This window comes from Strix aluco, chromosome 6, assembly GCF_031877795.1.
Source record: "Strix aluco isolate bStrAlu1 chromosome 6, bStrAlu1.hap1, whole genome shotgun sequence".
Lineage (NCBI taxonomy): Eukaryota > Metazoa > Chordata > Aves > Strigiformes > Strigidae > Strix > Strix aluco.
The window spans coordinates 33,108,207-33,126,689 of NC_133936.1; the positions used below are offsets into that span (position 1 = coordinate 33,108,207).

General features: G+C 35.2%; 1 protein-coding gene across 2 annotated transcripts in view; it reads left to right on the forward strand.

Annotated features, from left to right (window-relative positions):
- DNAH7 (dynein axonemal heavy chain 7) overlaps positions 1–18,483 on the forward strand; it is a 116,729-nt gene that overhangs the window by 56,345 nt on the left and 41,901 nt on the right. For both annotated transcript variants that reach the window (XM_074829577.1, XM_074829576.1), the window contains 9 exons: positions 535–759; positions 2,184–2,381; positions 5,075–5,230; positions 6,848–7,016; positions 9,538–9,664; positions 10,541–10,760; positions 12,000–12,872; positions 13,572–13,801; positions 15,612–15,942. In XM_074829577.1, coding sequence (XP_074685678.1) covers positions 535–759; positions 2,184–2,381; positions 5,075–5,230; positions 6,848–7,016; positions 9,538–9,664; positions 10,541–10,760; positions 12,000–12,872; positions 13,572–13,801; positions 15,612–15,942 — 2,529 coding nt within the window. The remainder of the gene's footprint in view (positions 1–534; positions 760–2,183; positions 2,382–5,074; positions 5,231–6,847; positions 7,017–9,537; positions 9,665–10,540; positions 10,761–11,999; positions 12,873–13,571; positions 13,802–15,611; positions 15,943–18,483) is intronic.

Consider the following 18,483-nt stretch of genomic DNA (forward strand, 5'->3'; position numbering starts at 1 on the left):
ATTACAATACATAAGTTGAAATGTCCATTGAGGAAAATACTACTACCTTCTTTATAATTGAACTTGAGGTGTTTGATGTCTTGACTATAAATTTAATGAATTTTATACAAACCAGCCAAAATTGTATATGATTCTCCAGTTTCTGATATCTCAGTTTATTACTAGTTAGATCAATGCTTTCTAAGGATTACAATTCAAGGAAAACCCTGTTAACAGACATAGCCATCATTATACGAGATAGGCCTTTGAATAACAGAAAGATAATCTAAATTGTCTGTGCTTGAACTTTCTCATAATAACGGCTTTGTGCTGAACAGGTCAGGCTTTTGCTGCACAACAAAGGTGATCAGATGCTGATAGTTAACATAATGGTGTTCTGTTTTACCAGCAGCATGGTTCCATACTGTATACATAAAATCAAGTTAGTCCAGTATAATTCTACTGTGATTTGTGGCAAAGCTTTCTTTGATTTAAATGAATAAGAACTTTGTAATATGCAGGTACTTAAGTTACTTTTTTTTTTTCCAATTCTAGGGTATTTTTTTGTTTTCACTGATATGGTCTGTAGGAGCTAGCTGTAAGGAAGATGATCGACTGAAATTTGACAAAGTTGTGCGAGAAATGCTTAATGGACCAATTACTGAAGGGACAAGAGAACAATACAAATTGTTGAGCAGTATTGATCAACAGCCTTCAAAAGCTTTCACAGTCCCATTTCCAACAGAAGGAACAATTTATGATTATCGATTTGTCAAAAAGGTGAGGATTGTAAAATAAGATGTGGACTTCCATTCTGAAGTAATCTTTTATGAATGCCACAAGGTGCGTATTGTTATTGTAAATTTGTTTCTGCTGCCTACTGCTTTTATCACTGAATAGGCCAGACATCCATCCTTGCAGCTAGTGATGGTCTAGTGTTCTGGCTGGGACTTGCAGTACCAAAGCTTGTCTTTTTGGCTACCAGAGTAATTGCCTGTTGTGGCAGAACAAGTTTGCAGCAAATCTCAACCAGCTGTTTTTTTCTGTTATCTTTTTATTCTTGATTTCTTGCAAGATTATTTTATTTTGGGTTTGAGCCCTTTTCTTAGGTGGAGGAAGCACTTGATATACTTTCAGCCATAACTCTTTCATTACTGTAGTAGGCTACTTCTCTGCCTCTTCTCTGCCCCTTTTTCCTGGGATTAAGATGTGAATCCATGATGCATCTCTCTCAGTGGAGAAGAAAACTTCACGCACTGTATCTAGTGTGCTCCAGAGACTCCAAGATAAAATAAATGTACCTTTTTTTTTTGAGTTTGTCATTCCTGTGAAGTCCTGTTGCAGTACAATAATAATTACTTTTGTCTAGATTTCAGATCATGCATGATTCCTGTGTCTTGCCAAGGAAGGTGGCTGAGATTTCAATCATCAGTAAAGGCTTTATGTCTTCTGATCATAATCTATAAAAACATTCTCTTCCAGTAAAGGTTTTTTTCTTTACAAAGGTGGGAATATGCCCCCTCTAAGAAGACTTAAGGAAAGAGCAATCTCTAGGAATTTAATATGACTTTTATCTCAAGATAGAAACTTTTTGGGATAGCATAGAACATACAGTTGTTTCAGGGTTATTTACAATGAAAAAAAAATCTCCTTATGTTAATTTACTGCTGGAGAGTTTTGACATCTTTTAAGACTCCTCTAGTAGGCTGATGAGAAAGCTTTGCTGTGGAGCTTCAGCACTAAAATTAATCTGCCCTCAAATTCCATAATTTAGAGGTATTTATTATGAATGACAGTCTGTGGAAAGGCTGATGATGCCTTTTTAGTTTTAGTGATTAAATTTATACAGTAATTTTCTATTTTATTACATATATATACACACTATATGTGATGCATATATAAAAATATATATTTTTCCATTTTATATATATAAAATATGTGTACAGATATAAAAGGTAAGATAAAGTCCTTGTCTTTCAGTAGTTGCATGCTTCACGCACAGATGTTATGTTTCTTTTTAAGTACTCTCAAACTGAAAGCACTGCATTATGAAACAAACCAATGAAATTATTTTGTAATCTTTTTAAAAATTGATTGATAATCTCATCTGTTAATTCAGAGAACTTTGATTTTGCTATTTCCATTGGCTCTATGCTTTTTTCCTGTTTATTATAAATATATAACTTTCATATAAATTAAAATAGGGAGCAGGAATTTGGGAACCCTGGGTGGAAACACTCAAATCAACTCCTCCTATACCTCAATATATGATGTTTAATGAAATAATTGTGCCAACTCTGGATACTGTTCGATACATGGCATTGATGGAATTGTTGACAGCGCATCAAAAACCTTGTCTGTTTGTGGGGCCAACAGGAACTGGAAAAAGTACCTATATTACTGTAAGTACTTTTAATACTGATGTTAGACATAGTTATAAAAGGGTTAAGATGATTAATAATTTGATAGCATTTCTTTTAGAAGGAAAATGAGACATGAATTGGATATTATGAAATGAAATTATGGGCAACTAAAAATGCAGTGCATAGCAAAAGGTGGTGGTTTTAGGTTTTTGTTTTGGTTTTTTTTCTTCTCTGCACTTCTGGACTAAATTCCTAAGAAGCACCCAGGTACCCACTGGAATAAGCTGCTAATAGAACCCAAACAGGACTATTCAGTTTGGTTCCTGTATTGATTTACTTTACATTGTGTTTGTGGATAATATTTTGCCCATTACCTTTCCATATCTTTATACTGGTGCGTACCATAGAAAAGCTTGTAAGAAAATGATTAATTTTGTCTTTAATATAATTTGAATTCTGTTTAATAAATAAGATTGAGCACTGAGAACTGAAGAGAAAACAAATCATTAACAGCTGGTTTTTAAGTTACCAGTGTGCATTTTTATATTGAAAGAAGCAAGATATACTTAGTTCTGAGTGTGCCTAATGATAATCAAAACACATGATAGTAAGTAATAAAAACATTTAATGTAAGTAATGACTTAGTACAGCCAAATGCAATATATTTCTCAGAGCTTGTGAAGTTCTAATCAAAGGGAGTAACAGTCTTGTAAAAGGCATTGTAACTTCAGGTATTAGAATAAGAAATCAAGATAAATGCTTTTTTAGTTTTTCCATGTCTACAAATATTACTTTTTCTGTCTAAAGGGATAAGTCAGCCTGTATAATTGAAAGCAGATTTTACTATCTTTTTGAAAGAATTGAGTCATTGTTATTTTGGGATAGAGTATTTCCTTTTTTCATCTTGAGTCGCCAAGTGATACTTTGTTAATTTGAATTTTGTCATGTGGCTATTAAAATAACAATATGGGTAATAGAGAAAATTATTCTAATGGTCTAGTTTTAAAATTTTACACTTTAATCCTTCAGACATACATTTTAATTCTTCAGACATCTGACAGATACTATGGGTTAAATCCGGATACCATCAATCTTTCTGGGAGACTATTAAAGCCTGACAGGCAATGGAACTGTGCCAATAGAGTGTTCATGTTGTGAGGTTCACTTACAGAAATTTCCAAATTTGACATTTTTCACTGTGTTTCATCTAGATCCGTGGGGCAGTATACTTTTGAGGCAAAAAAAGGGATATGCAATTGGAGATATCGCAAAGCCATTATTGTATTTTTAGCTAATGAGATTCTTAAAGTAAATCATAAAGAGAAGGAAGAAGTCATTCCTCTGAGCAGCACATAATTGATTTTATTTGGTTTTTTTTCCTCCAGTATGTCTTTTTGTAGAGAATTTTGCTTCTGTTGATTGCTCCGGTGCAATCAGCATGAAGCCTGTGTACACTCAATTGTTTTGCAGAGGGAGCAAAACTTGAAAGTTATGTAAGCAGATAAAATAAATTTGGCTTCATGGTCTTGAATCTGTTATCTTTTCTTCCTCTGTGTGATAAAAATTGACTGTGAAATTACTGACTAAGGATTATTTAACCTAGTTTTGTTTTTAATTTAGTTTTCTGAAATAATTTTGAAGAAAATAAATATTAAGACTGGAAGGACATCTGTTCATAAAAGACTTCCTGGAATATTGATGTCAGAAATATAATAAAGCATAAGTAAAACATTCATTTATAGTGAAGAATATGACTAGTTTCTACTGCCCAGTTCATTTCTGGGGTGATAGTTAAGAATGTGATATTTCTTGGGAGTACGGAACTGATCAAAAGAATAAAAGAAATATGGCCATTGAGTTACATTGCTCTATAGTTTCCTTAAGGTGTCATTGTTATATTTTTGTGCAGTAGCTCAGATTTTTCCTTCTAGGATAGAGATTAAACATTCTTTCTGCTGAAAAAGCTATACAGTCTTGGAAGGTCTCAGTTCAGGAGGCTGTTGACAGAGATTAGACTAATCATTAGAGACATTAAGACATTATTTTATATGCAGTAATGCTCTGTAGCAACTGCTGGAAGGATGGAAGTGTGTCTTCCCCTGTGGTTTTACTCACATGCAGTTAAGAAATGAGTCCCATTCAGTCTTACTTGAAATGCTGACTTTGATCCAGATTTCCCCCAGAGGTTAAATTGCAGCTAACGTAAGGGACTTTGGAAGGTAGTTAGCATTATAAAATACTGCCAATCTTGATGGTAAAGTTTATCTTTAGATAGTCTTGCTATGCCCTTCAAAGGAAGTAGTCCTGGAAACTCTACAAAACTAGGCATAAATATTTGGACCTGTGGATACTTTTGCAAATTTGGGTGTGGATTAGTAAAGACAATATGTATCAAATCTAAATAGTACTATGAAGTGTGTGCAAAATATTAACGTACTGAAATAATATAATGCACTAGGTAGATTTTTTTTTTTTGAGAAAATTTGAAAATTACTCTATTGGAGGTAGAAATTTTTTCTGACATGTAAAGTTTATTATATTTCGAATTATTAAAAAATATTGGTTCATCCGATGAAATATTATTAGAGTTCTCTTAGAGATAAATTACTACTTTATCATTTTAAATGAAATAAAAATGGTACAAAAATGTCTGTTTGATTGCTATTTGCTAAAGTGCTATAGAATTTATCTATGTGTGTAGTTTAACTTCCCCCTCTTCACAATCCTTCCAGAATTTTCTTTTAAATAATTTGAATAAAGAAGTCTACAAGACACTGCTCATTAACTTTTCAGCACAAACTACAGCAGCTCAGACTCAGAATATTATAATGTCCAAGCTGGACAAAAGGAGAAGAGGAATTTTTGGTCCTCCTCTTGGGAAAAGAATGGTAACTGACATCTTTCTGTATGTAAATAAGTGTTTAAATGCAAACAAATATGTAAATGCACTATTTTCTCAACTGATCACAGGTGATATCAGGAAAGGATGCTCAACTTGAAATAAACTGTCAGAGTTCTAATTCTTCTAATTTAGTTCCCTGTGTTTCTCTTCTTCCTTCTCCCAGTAACATGCATCCTGTTTTAATCAACAGAATAAAATATGATATATGATATGAGATGAATAGCAGTCATACTCCCCGCTCCATATTTTGTGATATTATCCTTGAGATAAGAGTTCTGTATGGGTAAGCTTGTTGCTGGTATGAAATAATTGAGAAATCAGCACTGAGCGTGAGGTTGGACTAGGTGAACTCCAGGTTTCCTTACAGCCTGGATAGTTCAATGATTTTGGAAGACTTTAAGGAGCTTTGAATATTTTATGATGTTATTACTGATACCTGCCAAACCTTTCAAGATCAGTGGAACTCTGAGTACTCAGAAGCTCAAGAAGGATATTAGAGTAGATCTCTTTTTTTTTTTTTTTCCTGCAGTAAGCAAATCCTTTTCTCCTCTGTCTAGAAGAGTTTCAATGAGACTGAAAATTGAAATCTAAGGAGTTTCTATTTTTTTTTTTAACCCAGATTAAGGAAAAATTTAGCTTTTAAAGAAAATCTAAAAATTATTATGTTTAAAATGCAATGATAGCTGTGTATGATTTAATACTGACACTTTTATAATGCCTATAGAGTTTTTGTATTTACATCCTCATTTTTTTCCCATTTTCAGTATTTCCTAAGTATTATTTAATAAATGTTGTCAAGAGTAAGGTGTGTTAATGTTAGAAGTTCCTTAAGGAAGCACCATTTAAAGTGTTTTAAGGTCTTCCCCTGCCTCCCCCTCCAATCTATTCTTTTAGGATGTATTTTAGCCCAGTCTTAAAAATGTAAAGATACTTTGAAGGGATTAATTTTGTCTTGATCTGTATTAGTCAAGAACACTTCAAACCATTTCAGAATGTTGCCCAAATTGCAGTGCTAAATAGGATACAAGGCCCATGATTTAGCCTGTTTTTCTTTTTACCAAATTTCTACTGTGTATCAGTTAGAGAATGAGAAGAAAGGGGGATAGAATGCATAAATGTGTCTCTAGAACTTGCCTAACAGTTGCATTAGGTTAGTTGTGTGAAGATATTTCCTCATCAGCAGTGGCCTATACTTTAGGAACAGCAGTGCCAAGAAAGATATAATGTTTAATAGATTTAAAAACAGAACCATAGTCTCACTGAAGTTTGAGATTTCTGTGGGTCTTCTTGACTCCATCTTTTTTCCAAGAAAAGCCATGTAAGTAGCACAGTAAAGTTTAAATAGCAAGTATTAGTTTACCATTTTTATTTTGTAATGGCTTTAGACTGACACAGTTACTTCTTAAGTCTGATTTTTATTTAACTGAGCAACATGTCCATTAAGAGCTTAGGGCTGCTTTTCAAAAACATGTATTGATGTGTATTACTCCCATTAATTTTAATGGGAGTGAGTTGATGCACAGTGTTTCCAGAATCAAGTGAAATGGTGGCATATATTCAGTAAAATAAACAAATGCATAATGCTTTATGTTTTTCTTTTCAGGTTGTATTTGTAGATGATGTTAATATGCCAGCACGAGAGGTCTATGGTGCTCAACCACCTGTTGAATTACTACGGCAGTGGTTAGATCACTGGAATTGGTATGACCTTAAAGACTGCTCAATGATTAAACTTGTAGATGTTCAGATTGTGTGTGCAATGGGACCACCAGGTAAGAGATGTGTCTTATATGCTTTTTCCTGTTTCTTTGGTTTCCAAAGGCTGAATGCTTATTGATGCATAGTTCTACAATTTGGGTCTTTATGGCTAGGGATAGGACTCAAGGAACCCTTTCCTTGTAGGAAACATGAACAGCAGTCATAGTACAGTGGTTGAGAAGCAGCAGAGAGACTACACAAGCCTGCCAGGAAGAAATATTGCTTTTCATGAAGACAAGAATGTACCTACAAACTATTTATGAAATCCCTTTGGTCTAATGAGATCCTCCATTGGCCTTCAGTCAATTTTATTCTTCTTTAGAACTTTTCTAAATAGCACTAAGTGATGCTCTTAAGCAGATAAACCTTACTTTATTTGACAAAAAAAAGATGATGATGATATGTTTCTGGTAGCCTGCATACACGTTGACTATATGAGCTATTTAGTCAAAAAATCTGTCTGGCATATTTTATCAGTTAAAATGAGGAGTCACTGTTTCTTTGATGCTGTTGTGTTTGCTTTTAAAGAATCTATACAATCTATTTCCTTCACTACAGCAGGAATCATGTAACAGAATTTCTTTTCACAGAATTGTTCACAACCCTGTCTCTAACATACCACCTAAAAAGTTTGTTATAGCTGAGCACATTTACAGTGTTTAATCAGGCTATGATTGGTGCTTTCCTTCTCTTTTCTGCTTCAGCCTCCCTGGACTTTCCTCCTTTCTTTTGTAGAGTTATTTGCACTCAAACACACACACGAACATGCCAGTTCTTCGCTGATACTACTTTTGTGTTTGGGACGGTATGCATGCCCATGTGATAGGGGTACACTCCTGTTTCACGTATCTGGTTTCCTAAAGAAGCAAAACTGCTTCTTGCAATCATTTTAAATTAGAGGCAGTGTTCACTCACAGTTCCAAGCACTTGATCTAAGTATCAGTTTGTGAAATAACTGAGCAGAAAGAAACTGAAAAAAATCTTAAAATTTTACATCTTCATTTTTCCTAAAGCTTAGGTGAAATCATGACCTGTACTATGTTCTGGCATAACTTAATTGCACAGGTTTCTTTTCTTTTTTTTTTTTTTTTTTTTTACATCAGAAATAGCCAAATCTTGGACCTGCTTTTTCTGTAAAGCATCCCTTCATGCTATGTTCCTGTTCCAGAGCGATAGTGTAGAAATTACTTTCAACCACCCTGAAATTGGTTCAAGCTTTCCTTTCACCGGAGAAGTTTGTAGTTAATTTTGTTCCAGTACTCTTCTGGTTGAGTGGTGAAAAATGGACTGATCAAATGTACAAGTTATGGTTCTATTTGTTTCAAATATCACAATTCAGCTTCAGGCTGAAGAATTTATTTTAGTAGCTTTGTACGGGGAGCTACTTCCAGAACTCACAAAATTGTATTCTCCTTTCCAGCCCGTGTTTATTTTTTCTTCTTCTAATAAGAAATGAAAATTTGAAATCTGTACGTGTATATAGTGCTACTGAAGCAAATATAAAGCTATTTAAAGAACATTTAAAGCTCTTTTGTTAAAGTTAGGTTTAAAATTTATAGTAGGAAAAGATTATCTTTTGGGTAAAATTCATATTTATATCCCAATAGCTTGTGTAATTTTACCATCAGTGCACATGTAAACTTCAAGAAGCATTGTAAACTGCTGTGTCTGAGAGATTACCTTAGTTGGGGCAGAAGGAGTAGGATGAATAACTGGTCTATTTAGCATAAAATACTGAGATTCCTCAGACAATACTAGTAATGCATATACAGTTAAATATAGACAATCACTAGTTCTGCTTGGGAGTCTCAAGTGGCTGAATGTGAGACAGCTCCAGGCCAGAGTATTTTAATTTCATTAGTGTAGGGTCATGCCTGAGCTACCAAGTCATGTGTTTTAAAAGAACTTACTGTGCTAATTTGGTTGCCCTTAGCTATGTTCCTGAAGTTAGGGATGGTAGGTTGCCCATTTTTCAGCTACTTTTTTCTAATTTGCTGCTATAAGGTTGAACACACTGTGCAGCAGCTTAACCCTGAATTCCAAGCAGAACAAGCAAGTATCCAATAAATTTCTGTTTTGTGTCCCCTTACTTCCATACATAGCTTCATTGTCCAAATCACAATCTAGTGATAAAAACTACAAACTCTACAACTGGGGATAAAATTTAAATTGAATAGAGTATGCAGCATTACTTGTAGAGGCTTCTTTCATTGGGATGCTTTGAAAATCAAGAACACAGGTTTGGAGTTTCATAATAGAAGTTTTCTTCTATAACAGAAGCATAGTTAAAATAGTGTCAAATCTATTTATCTGTAACTTGATGATTTCAATCTGTATTTTACAGACTATTGGTTACAGGAGAACAGATTGACACTGAACTTCATGTTGCTTTCATTAGGTTTATGTTAAAGTGTGGTACTTCTCAATATGAGCCTACTAGTTGAATCAAAGATGAATATTAGGAAAAAATTGCTAGGTTTTTACTGTTTTATTTTAACTTTTTCTGTTACAGTATTAATGTTTTCTAATATTTAGGTGGTGGTCGAAACCCAGTAACACCACGATTCTTGCGACACTTCAATACAGTTACTATGAATGAGTTTGATGATAAATCCATGTACACAATTTTTTCTAGAATCTTAGACTGGCATCTAACAGTATGGTAAGTGACCTCTGTGTATCGGGAAAAAACAAAGTCAGTGTTTAAATTATGCTACTAGGAAGTCTCCAAGATATGTTTGTAGGACACTGCTCTTGAAAAGAAATTAGTCTTTTATATCCTGTGCCTTTTGAGTTATTCATTACTCCACAGAAGTAGGGCTCATCTTAAAATACTCCAAAGGTAAAGTTCTTGTTCTGAAGTTTCTAAGAGTGGTTTAGATTAGCTGAGGCTAAGTCAGTTAGTTGAGATATTTCTGTAATACAGTATTCTCTGATGTATAATAAATAAGAATAGAATTTGGTTAGTCATTATTCAAATAATAGAACTGGAAACTGCTCTTAAATTTCCTGTGGTTTGAGAAGGCTTACTCTTTCTTGGCCTTTCACCATTGCATAATTTTTAATTCCATTATTAGGATGGACTTCACCTTTCATTGTCTATCCATTCTGACAGCTAAGCCCCAAAAGATGCTCATATCCTGTTCCCAGACCAAGTTTGTGATTTGACAGCTTCTGACCCTTTGAGGGAGAGTTGTCCCAGAAAAAACCAAGGGCTATTTGACCTGACTTCCCTGTTGCTATTGTAAGTTGTAAAAATGAGGAGGGGAAAGGGTATAATTAGCTGTCTAACATAGCCAAATTTGTCAGCATGTTCCACAGTTACTAGATTTGATTTGAGGAGTTAATCCAGTGGGAGAACTAAGATTTGTAAAACTGCCTGTGAGGAAGTATAATCATAGAATTTAACAACTGGCATGAACTTATAAGTAAATCAGTGTACATATACAATATTATTTATTAATTCACATTTATTAATTCACAATATGGTGAAATTATGAGAATCATTCTCTTCTTACCACCTTTTATGATTTGTCAGTTACAGCTTTTCATCACAATATGTAGAACTGACTCCGCAAATTATTAATGGAACCATGCATATGTATAAAGAAGCTATGAAGAATCTGCTTCCGACTCCAGCCAAATCTCACTATTTGTTCAATCTCCGTGACTTTTCACGTGTTATTCAAGGTGTTTGCCTGTCAAGGCCTGAAACTACAGAATCTGTAGGAATGATAAAACGTCTCTGGGTTCATGAGGTATATCACCTAATACTAAGAAATTATATTTGTTATAAATAAGAAAAAGATGTGGATTTGTGGATTAATCTTTTTGTAATGCCATCTCCTATTGGCTAATAGCTGTGAATTGGTATCACACTCATGAGAAAGGATATTGTGTACTCTGTGGGCAGAGGAAATCAGACTTTTGCAAAGTATGAATCATATCTTAGTAAACAAGTTGATTGTTGATACCTTCGCTTTCATGTGATTATGTAGTCTCTGTTTGCTGTTTTGAATGCCTGCGCAGTCCTTTCCATTTCTTCTCTCCTTCTTCCAAAAAAACCATATCAACAGTGAGAAGAAGAGCAAGTAGTCCCAGGTCACTGGAAATTTTGAGTTTGGTTGCTAACTTTTTTTTTTTTTTTTTTTTTTTTTTTTACTTCTGGTCTGCCTTTAGAAGAAATTCTTGAGTTTACTGTCTTCAACAAATGCTTCCTGTTTTTCAGTCATAATAGGATAGACACACTGAAAGAGCTCAAGTGAAACATCCCTTTTAAAAACAAGAGGAAAATGCCCCATATAGGTGATATCTGCTCTCTTGGGGTTTTTTCTGGATTAAAAGAAAGCAAGGTCATTGATAATTGTTGCTTTTTAAATATTTAACTATAGTTCATAGAATGAAATCAGCATAAAGTGACCATGGAAGATATCTTTGGTGATCATCTAGTCCATCATCCTTCCCCAAAGCAGGATCACATGAAGAAAGGAACAATAGTAACTTCTGAAGTGTTTTTTCTAAAAATTTCTTATAATTCTCTAAGGATGAAGGAAATTCAGACTTCTAGGAAAGATATTCATGTTCTTCACTATCTTTTTCATTAAAAAACATTTTCTAATATCCAGCTGCAGTCTTCTTTCTTGAAATACAAACCCTTAACTTGTCCTATCTAGCTATAGTGGAAAGACCAACATGTTTCCTTCCTCTTTGCAGCAGCCTTTTATGCATTTGTGTGATACTGTTTATAAATATATAAATGTATATGTGTGTGTGTGTATGTATTTCTGTATGAATTTTCACTTCAGAAGTGATATTACTGGACTCAACTGTTTAAATTAATTCTAAATATCTATTTTGGCTTTTTCTATGTAGTGACATTTATGATAGTTTATATTTTGAAGCCTTTTTCAGAATTGTACTTGTTTTATCTTGTTTAAAAGAAGTATAAATTCAAGAGCAGAAGCAACTAATAAAAGAATTAAATTTTTATTATACAGGTTCTTAGAGTGTATTATGATCGCTTGGTGGATAATCCTGACAGGGCGTGGCTTGTTGGATTTATCCAAGAAGTAGTGAAAAATGACTTACATGAAGACTTTCATGAACTTCTCCAGAATCTGGACTTCAACAATGATGGCAGAGTGGAAGAAGATGACTTACGTAGCTTAATGTTTTGTGATTTTCATGACCCTAAGAGAGAAGACACTAAATACAGGGAGATTAGTGATGTGGATCAATTGAGATTAGTTGTAGAGAGTCACCTTGAAGAGTTTAATAACATAAGCAAAAAGCCAATGCAGCTTGTCTTGTTCCGGTTTGCTATAGAACATATTTGTAGAATTTCCCGGATTCTGAAACAGCCTCGCAGCCATGCCCTCCTTGTTGGTGTCGGAGGTAGTGGTCGACAGTCTCTTACTCGATTAGCAGCCCATATGGCTGAATACAACCTTTATCAGGTTGAAATAACTAAAAGTTATGCTATCAATGAGTGGCATAAAGACTTAAAAGCCATACTAAGAAAATCTACTGAAGGGGAAAGGCAGGGAGTTTTCTTGTTCACAGATACACAGATTAAAAAGGAATCATTCTTAGAAGACATCAACAACTTACTAAATGCAGGTGAAGTGCCAAACCTCTTTGCAGTAGATGAAAAACAAGAGATTTGTGAACAAATGCATCAATTAGATCGCCAACGGGACAGGACAAAACAGACTGATGGCAGTCCTCTAGCTCTTTTTAATATGTTTGTTGATCGCTGTCGAGATCAGCTTCATATAGTACTGGCAATGAGTCCCATTGGAGATGCTTTCCGTAATCGTCTTCGTAAATTCCCAGCGCTTGTCAACTGCTGCACACTAGACTGGTTTCAGGTAAAACCAAAACTTTTGTTGTGCTTGTTATTCTAATAGAAATACAATAGAAACATGACTTCAACCCTTTTTGTAGCAATTCTCTTTGATCAAGTTAGTAGTGAAAAATATCTTGAATTTTTTTAGTGTCATGTTTTAAAGCATTTACACTGTTAGAACTGTTCTGACTGTAATGAAGGCCAGTATGGGCTGAATGCAGAATCATCAAGAAAATATTTGTCTGGTTGTGGTATAAGAGTATAACTGATGAATATAGCGCTGTAGTTATTACAGATTTAAATATGTAGTGTTTTCTTCTATTACCAGGACTTACCAGAATCTAGGGTGCCAAAAAAGTTTGAAACTGAAATACCTCTTTTGAAGCAGAACACCAGATTTTTCCCCAATACTTTGCAATAAAATGATATTCTATCTAATTGTTATGTGCAAAAGACTTCAGAATATTTAAAATGTAGAATTTAATCATATAAATTATCTGAGGAACTTAAATTTCATCCAGTTTTAGAATGTAGTACTGCATCGTTAAAGTTTATTTTGAGGAGAAAGAGCAGAGACAGTTACACACACACATAGATATACTGAAAATTCAAAATTTTCCTTTTAGTAACAGGATTTCTACTGTTTCTACATTTTTAAAAAATGTTTTGAGATCTGTATGAAGTACTGAATAAGAGGAAGGTATTTGTTTGTTTGTTTTAGACATGGCCTGAGGATGCATTAGAAGCTGTTGCCTCTCGCTTCTTGGAAGATGTCGAAATGTCAGAAGAAACTCGAAGTGGGTGTATTGATATGTGTAAAAGCTTTCACACATCTACCATTGTTTTATCTGACTTATACTATGCCGAGCTTCAAAGACGCAACTATGTTACACCTACTTCATACTTGGAATTGATCTCCACTTTTAAAAGTCTACTTGAAAAGAAACGCACGTAAGGATTTATAATGTGACCTCTTCTAGAGGGACTCAAGTTCACCGAAAAATACTATTTTCTATCTCTTATAGCTAATCTGAATGAAACAAGTGAATTGTTTTTAGCTAATTGAAATTGACAGAATGATCAATTATTACCTCTCCCAATTACTATCCTTATCTTGCATTCCTCTGTCCCACATTGGGTGACACAAAGGACTGTCGTGGTTTGAGCCCAGAGGGCAACTGAGCACCACGGAGCCACTAACTCACCCCTTCCCCCTCAGGAACGGGAAGGTGAAAATAAAGCAAAAGGCTCCGGAATTGCGATAAGAACAGGGAGGGAAGACTCACCCATTACGCTCAAAAGACAGTCACAGGCAAAAGACAGACTTGTTAGGGGAAGAAATAGAACATCAATTTAATTCAGACACTAACAACACCACCTAACAGACAGAATAGGACAGTGAGAAGCATTACCACATCTTAAAAACACGCTCCGGTCCAGTCACCTGCTCTGGCTTGGAGTCCTCCACGTGCTGCAGGTCGGCATCTGCTCCACCATGGACCTCCATGGGTGGCAGGGGGGTGTTCTGCCCTCTTACCATGGGATACAGGGGGACTCTGCACCAACACAACTCCTCCCCTTCCTCCTTCTTTCTTCTACTGACCTTGGTGTTTGCATGAGTGTCCTCCTCACAACTCCAACTTCTCCTCCCAGGTTCTCCTTAAATACGTTATCACAGAGGTGCAGCCACCATTGCTAATTGGCTCGGCCTTGGCCAGAGGCAGGTCCAACTTGGAGCTGGGGGAGCTTTGAGAAGCTTCTCACAGGGGCCACTGCTGTCGTCCCCTCCTCTGCTACCAAAAACCCCTGCCACACACACAAACCCAGGACAGGTGGATAGAATGTACTCTTAGGACACACGCTTCCTTAGTGGACAAAAAGTCTGACTTGATGCTCTCAAAATGTACCTAAATTAGACCACTTCTAACATCCCTGGTAATGTTGCTATATGTTGATTATGCATATTATGCTACCAGAGTACTTAATGCAGCCTGCTTACTCTGTTATTCTCTGGCGGATGTAGTGAAGATGACATCTGGGAAACCAGTTTCCAAGTTGCTGGGTGTCATGGGCTTGCTAGCAGGGTTCAGCTGTGCTGTGACTGTGCAGAAAGGACCTCTGTATGCAGGTGCACATCTGTTCCGTTATGGCTGGTGAGGGAAAGTTCCTTTTTCTTTCCTCTCCTTCTTATTGGTAAGACACTACCATAACAAGACAAGTGCTCGATTTGATCAACAGGCTGTGTGAAATACTGCATGTGGCAAGAAATTCCAGGAATAAAGGAATAGAGTTCTGAATGTAGTAATCCAATGCCCTTGATATTTCTTGATTCTGTTGGCTGTCCCCAGAGCCATTCACATTCTGCTGCTAAAATGTTCTTCCCAATTATATTAATCCTATTTCAATCTCACATCAACTAATAATCTTCATGAGTGTATCCCCATCTCCTCCCTCTCCTTTTGTCTGTTACTACTGTGCCACCTTAATTTTATAGCTCCTGCTAACAGAGGTTGAAGCTTAAAGATCACATTTACCTATAAGTAATCACTTACTTATCTGTATCTCAATCTCTGAGTTTACATGACAGAATAGTTCAAGACTATGGGTCAAGTAATGCCTGCTATTTGTTGAGCAAATCACACAAGACTGGCAGAGCATTTGGTTATTCAGAGTAGTGAGAAATTTGGGGAATGAATCCCAATGAATGACGTGATCAAGTACTGATAAAATATCTTTATAATAAAATATTATTTATTTTCAGTAAGGTGATGAAAAGGAAGAGAAGATACGAAGTTGGCTTGGAGAAACTGAACTCTGCTGCATCTCAAGTAGCCTCAATGCAGCCTGAGCTGGAGGCTCTGCAACCTCAGTTACGGGAAGCTAGTAAGCAGGTTGATGAGATGTTGGTCATTATTCAAAAAGAATCTTTGGAAGTATCCAAAACTGAGAAAGTCGTGAAAGCTGATGAAGCAGTGGCAAATGATCAGGCTATGGCTGCAAAAGCCATCAAAGATGAATGTGATGATGACTTAGCACAAGCCATGCCTTGTTTAGAAAGTGCTCTGGCTGCCCTTGACACTCTCACAGCACAGGTATGGCTAACACTGCATATTCATGTACTGGAGAGGTATTCTGATATACATAAGCATGGAATATCTGCCTTTTCAGGTTTTACATTATACTTACACAGTTTTATAATTTAGAAACTTCTTGAAATCTTTCAGTTTTAAAAAGCAAAATGTTACTCTGTCTTTATTTTCTAGTGAAAAATCTGTAACTGAGTTTTTATGGACTACAAGATCAAATATTCTAGACTTTTCAAAATTAATTGCCACAAAAATATTTTGACTCAAAAATTGAGAAGTTAGAAAACAAATGATTTTTACTTTATTATTCAGAACCTGCCAGCCTGTCAACTAATATTTCTATATTTGGTCTTTCAGAGTCTAGAAATTGAGGTTGAAATTTTGTGTCTCCCTGTGTTAAGGGACCATGCATCATAAGAGTATGCAGTCACCTTTGGTTTTATGGATATTCAGGTTTTCTTTGTCTGGATAATGTTTTGCTCATGGTGGGATGAAAGGAAGTCTCCCAGATTGTAAGAGGGAGGATGGATTATAAACTCCAACTGTTGTTGCTGAAAACAAGATTTTCAAAAACTTTCAAGGAAACCTTAGTCAGAAAACAGGTGGTTTATCTACAACTATTGCTTGGTATCAAAATTTTTAAATTCTGGCATTGTCAAATCATTGGCATGCTTTCTGAAAATAGTAGATGGCTACTTAGTCACTTCAAGGAAATTGCATTATACTTGTGAATAACAGGACGAGAACCAGGCTTTGAAGGCTAATGAAGGCTGTCAATGCCTAGTGTCTCCAAGGGAGTATTATAATACAAGAGGAAAAAAAAATGTAGTAGGAACTTCCAAATAAAAAAAAAACACACCAAAAAACCAGAGGTTTTTTCCTCAAAATATTGTTAAATAGCATAATGAACACACAAAAAACCCCTGTGCGTAGGAGATCTTAGAGTACCTGTACAGGACTCATGTTTTTGATTCACCCTTCATGCTGACCACCAGTGATGGAAAGCAGAGCAGGGCACATGTTGCAAATTGTGCCCATAAATCCATATACATAAATGTGCAGATTAAGTGCTTTGTTTGGAGAAACAGATCTATACATAATTCAGTACTGCTGAAATGAGTATCTAAAGTCAAAAGGAACTGTGTACCTCATGTGGCTTGTTGTTCAGCAAGGATTAGAAAACAATTTTAAGTGCTATTTTGCTGTTGACATCTAAGTTTTGTAACAATATACATATGAAGACACTGAAATTTAGAACTAGGAATGGACTTCTGGAAGTCATCTTCTTCCACTTGTAATCTGTTCCACTTTACACATTTATTTAAGATATTCCTGGTGTTTACTGTTGATCTTACTAATTACAACTTAACCTTCTTTTCTGTCCTGCACCCTCTGGACATGGCTCTTTATCTTTTGTGCAGTTAAAGACTGTAATTGATCTCACCACTTCCAGTTTTCTTTTCTGTAAGCTAATTGTTATTCTTTTAGTCTTATAAATCAAATTAGCTTTCCTGGTTATTCTTTCTGGACCTTCTCTATACCTTCACTTCAGGTGCCTTGCCCAAAGCTGAATACGGTATTTCAGCAGTAGTTTTGCTGAATGCTGTGTAGAGGAGGATTATTGATGCATGTGGTTTGTCATTCATGCTAACAGCATCTCATTTCCTGAAAAATCACTATTATATAGTCATTGCTTTCCCTTTCTTTTTTCTTTTCGTACTAGTTTTACTATACTTTTCCATTTCTTCAATTTGTCAAGATAACTTTTTTCCTGTTCTCTACTCCAGTGTATTTGTGTTTACTCTCAACTTTCTATTGGTTGAAAATTTAATAAATACATTCTCTTTTCCATAATTCATTTCAGCAGTGAAAAAATTGCATAGGTCCAGACCTGTATGACATTGGTCAAATCTTTGCTGTATTTTGACAGTGTTATCAATTGTGCTACTCACAGTTGTGCTACTCACAGTTAACTTTTAGAGATGTCAGATGCAAAGAGCATTAACATTTTGACTCTATGTCATTTACTTGTATCTCACCTTTTTCACTAAGTACCTAGCCAGCACTTTTCTTGCTTTTTTTACTATTAACTGTAGCTATAGAATTTTTCTTGTTATACTTCATACTGCTTTTAATTGCAGCTGAGTTTGAGTTTAGCCTTTAAAATAGTCTCCTACTCTGTTTATAACCCTTGGTTTTATTTTGTCCTTAATTTTGTTTCCTGGAATGGCTGGCTAAATTTGGTCGTTCTTCCTCTCCAAGGACTTCTTTCCCTGGAGATCCCATCAGCTAGTTTTTTCTCTGCCTCATTGAAATTCCCTGGGTTTATTTACCTACTCTTGTTTCCCTCTCCTGAACACTTATGTGGTTACAGTTTTTGGTTGTTTGAATTTTGGTGGTGTTTTTTAATTTGTTTTGGGTTTTTTTGTGCATGTGTGTTTTCTCTTTTTTTAAAAAAAAAAAAAAAATTATAAAACGCTTGTAGATCCAGGAGCTGTATTTCACAGTTTCAAGGAAAAAATTGTATTTTCTCCTTTTTTTTTAATC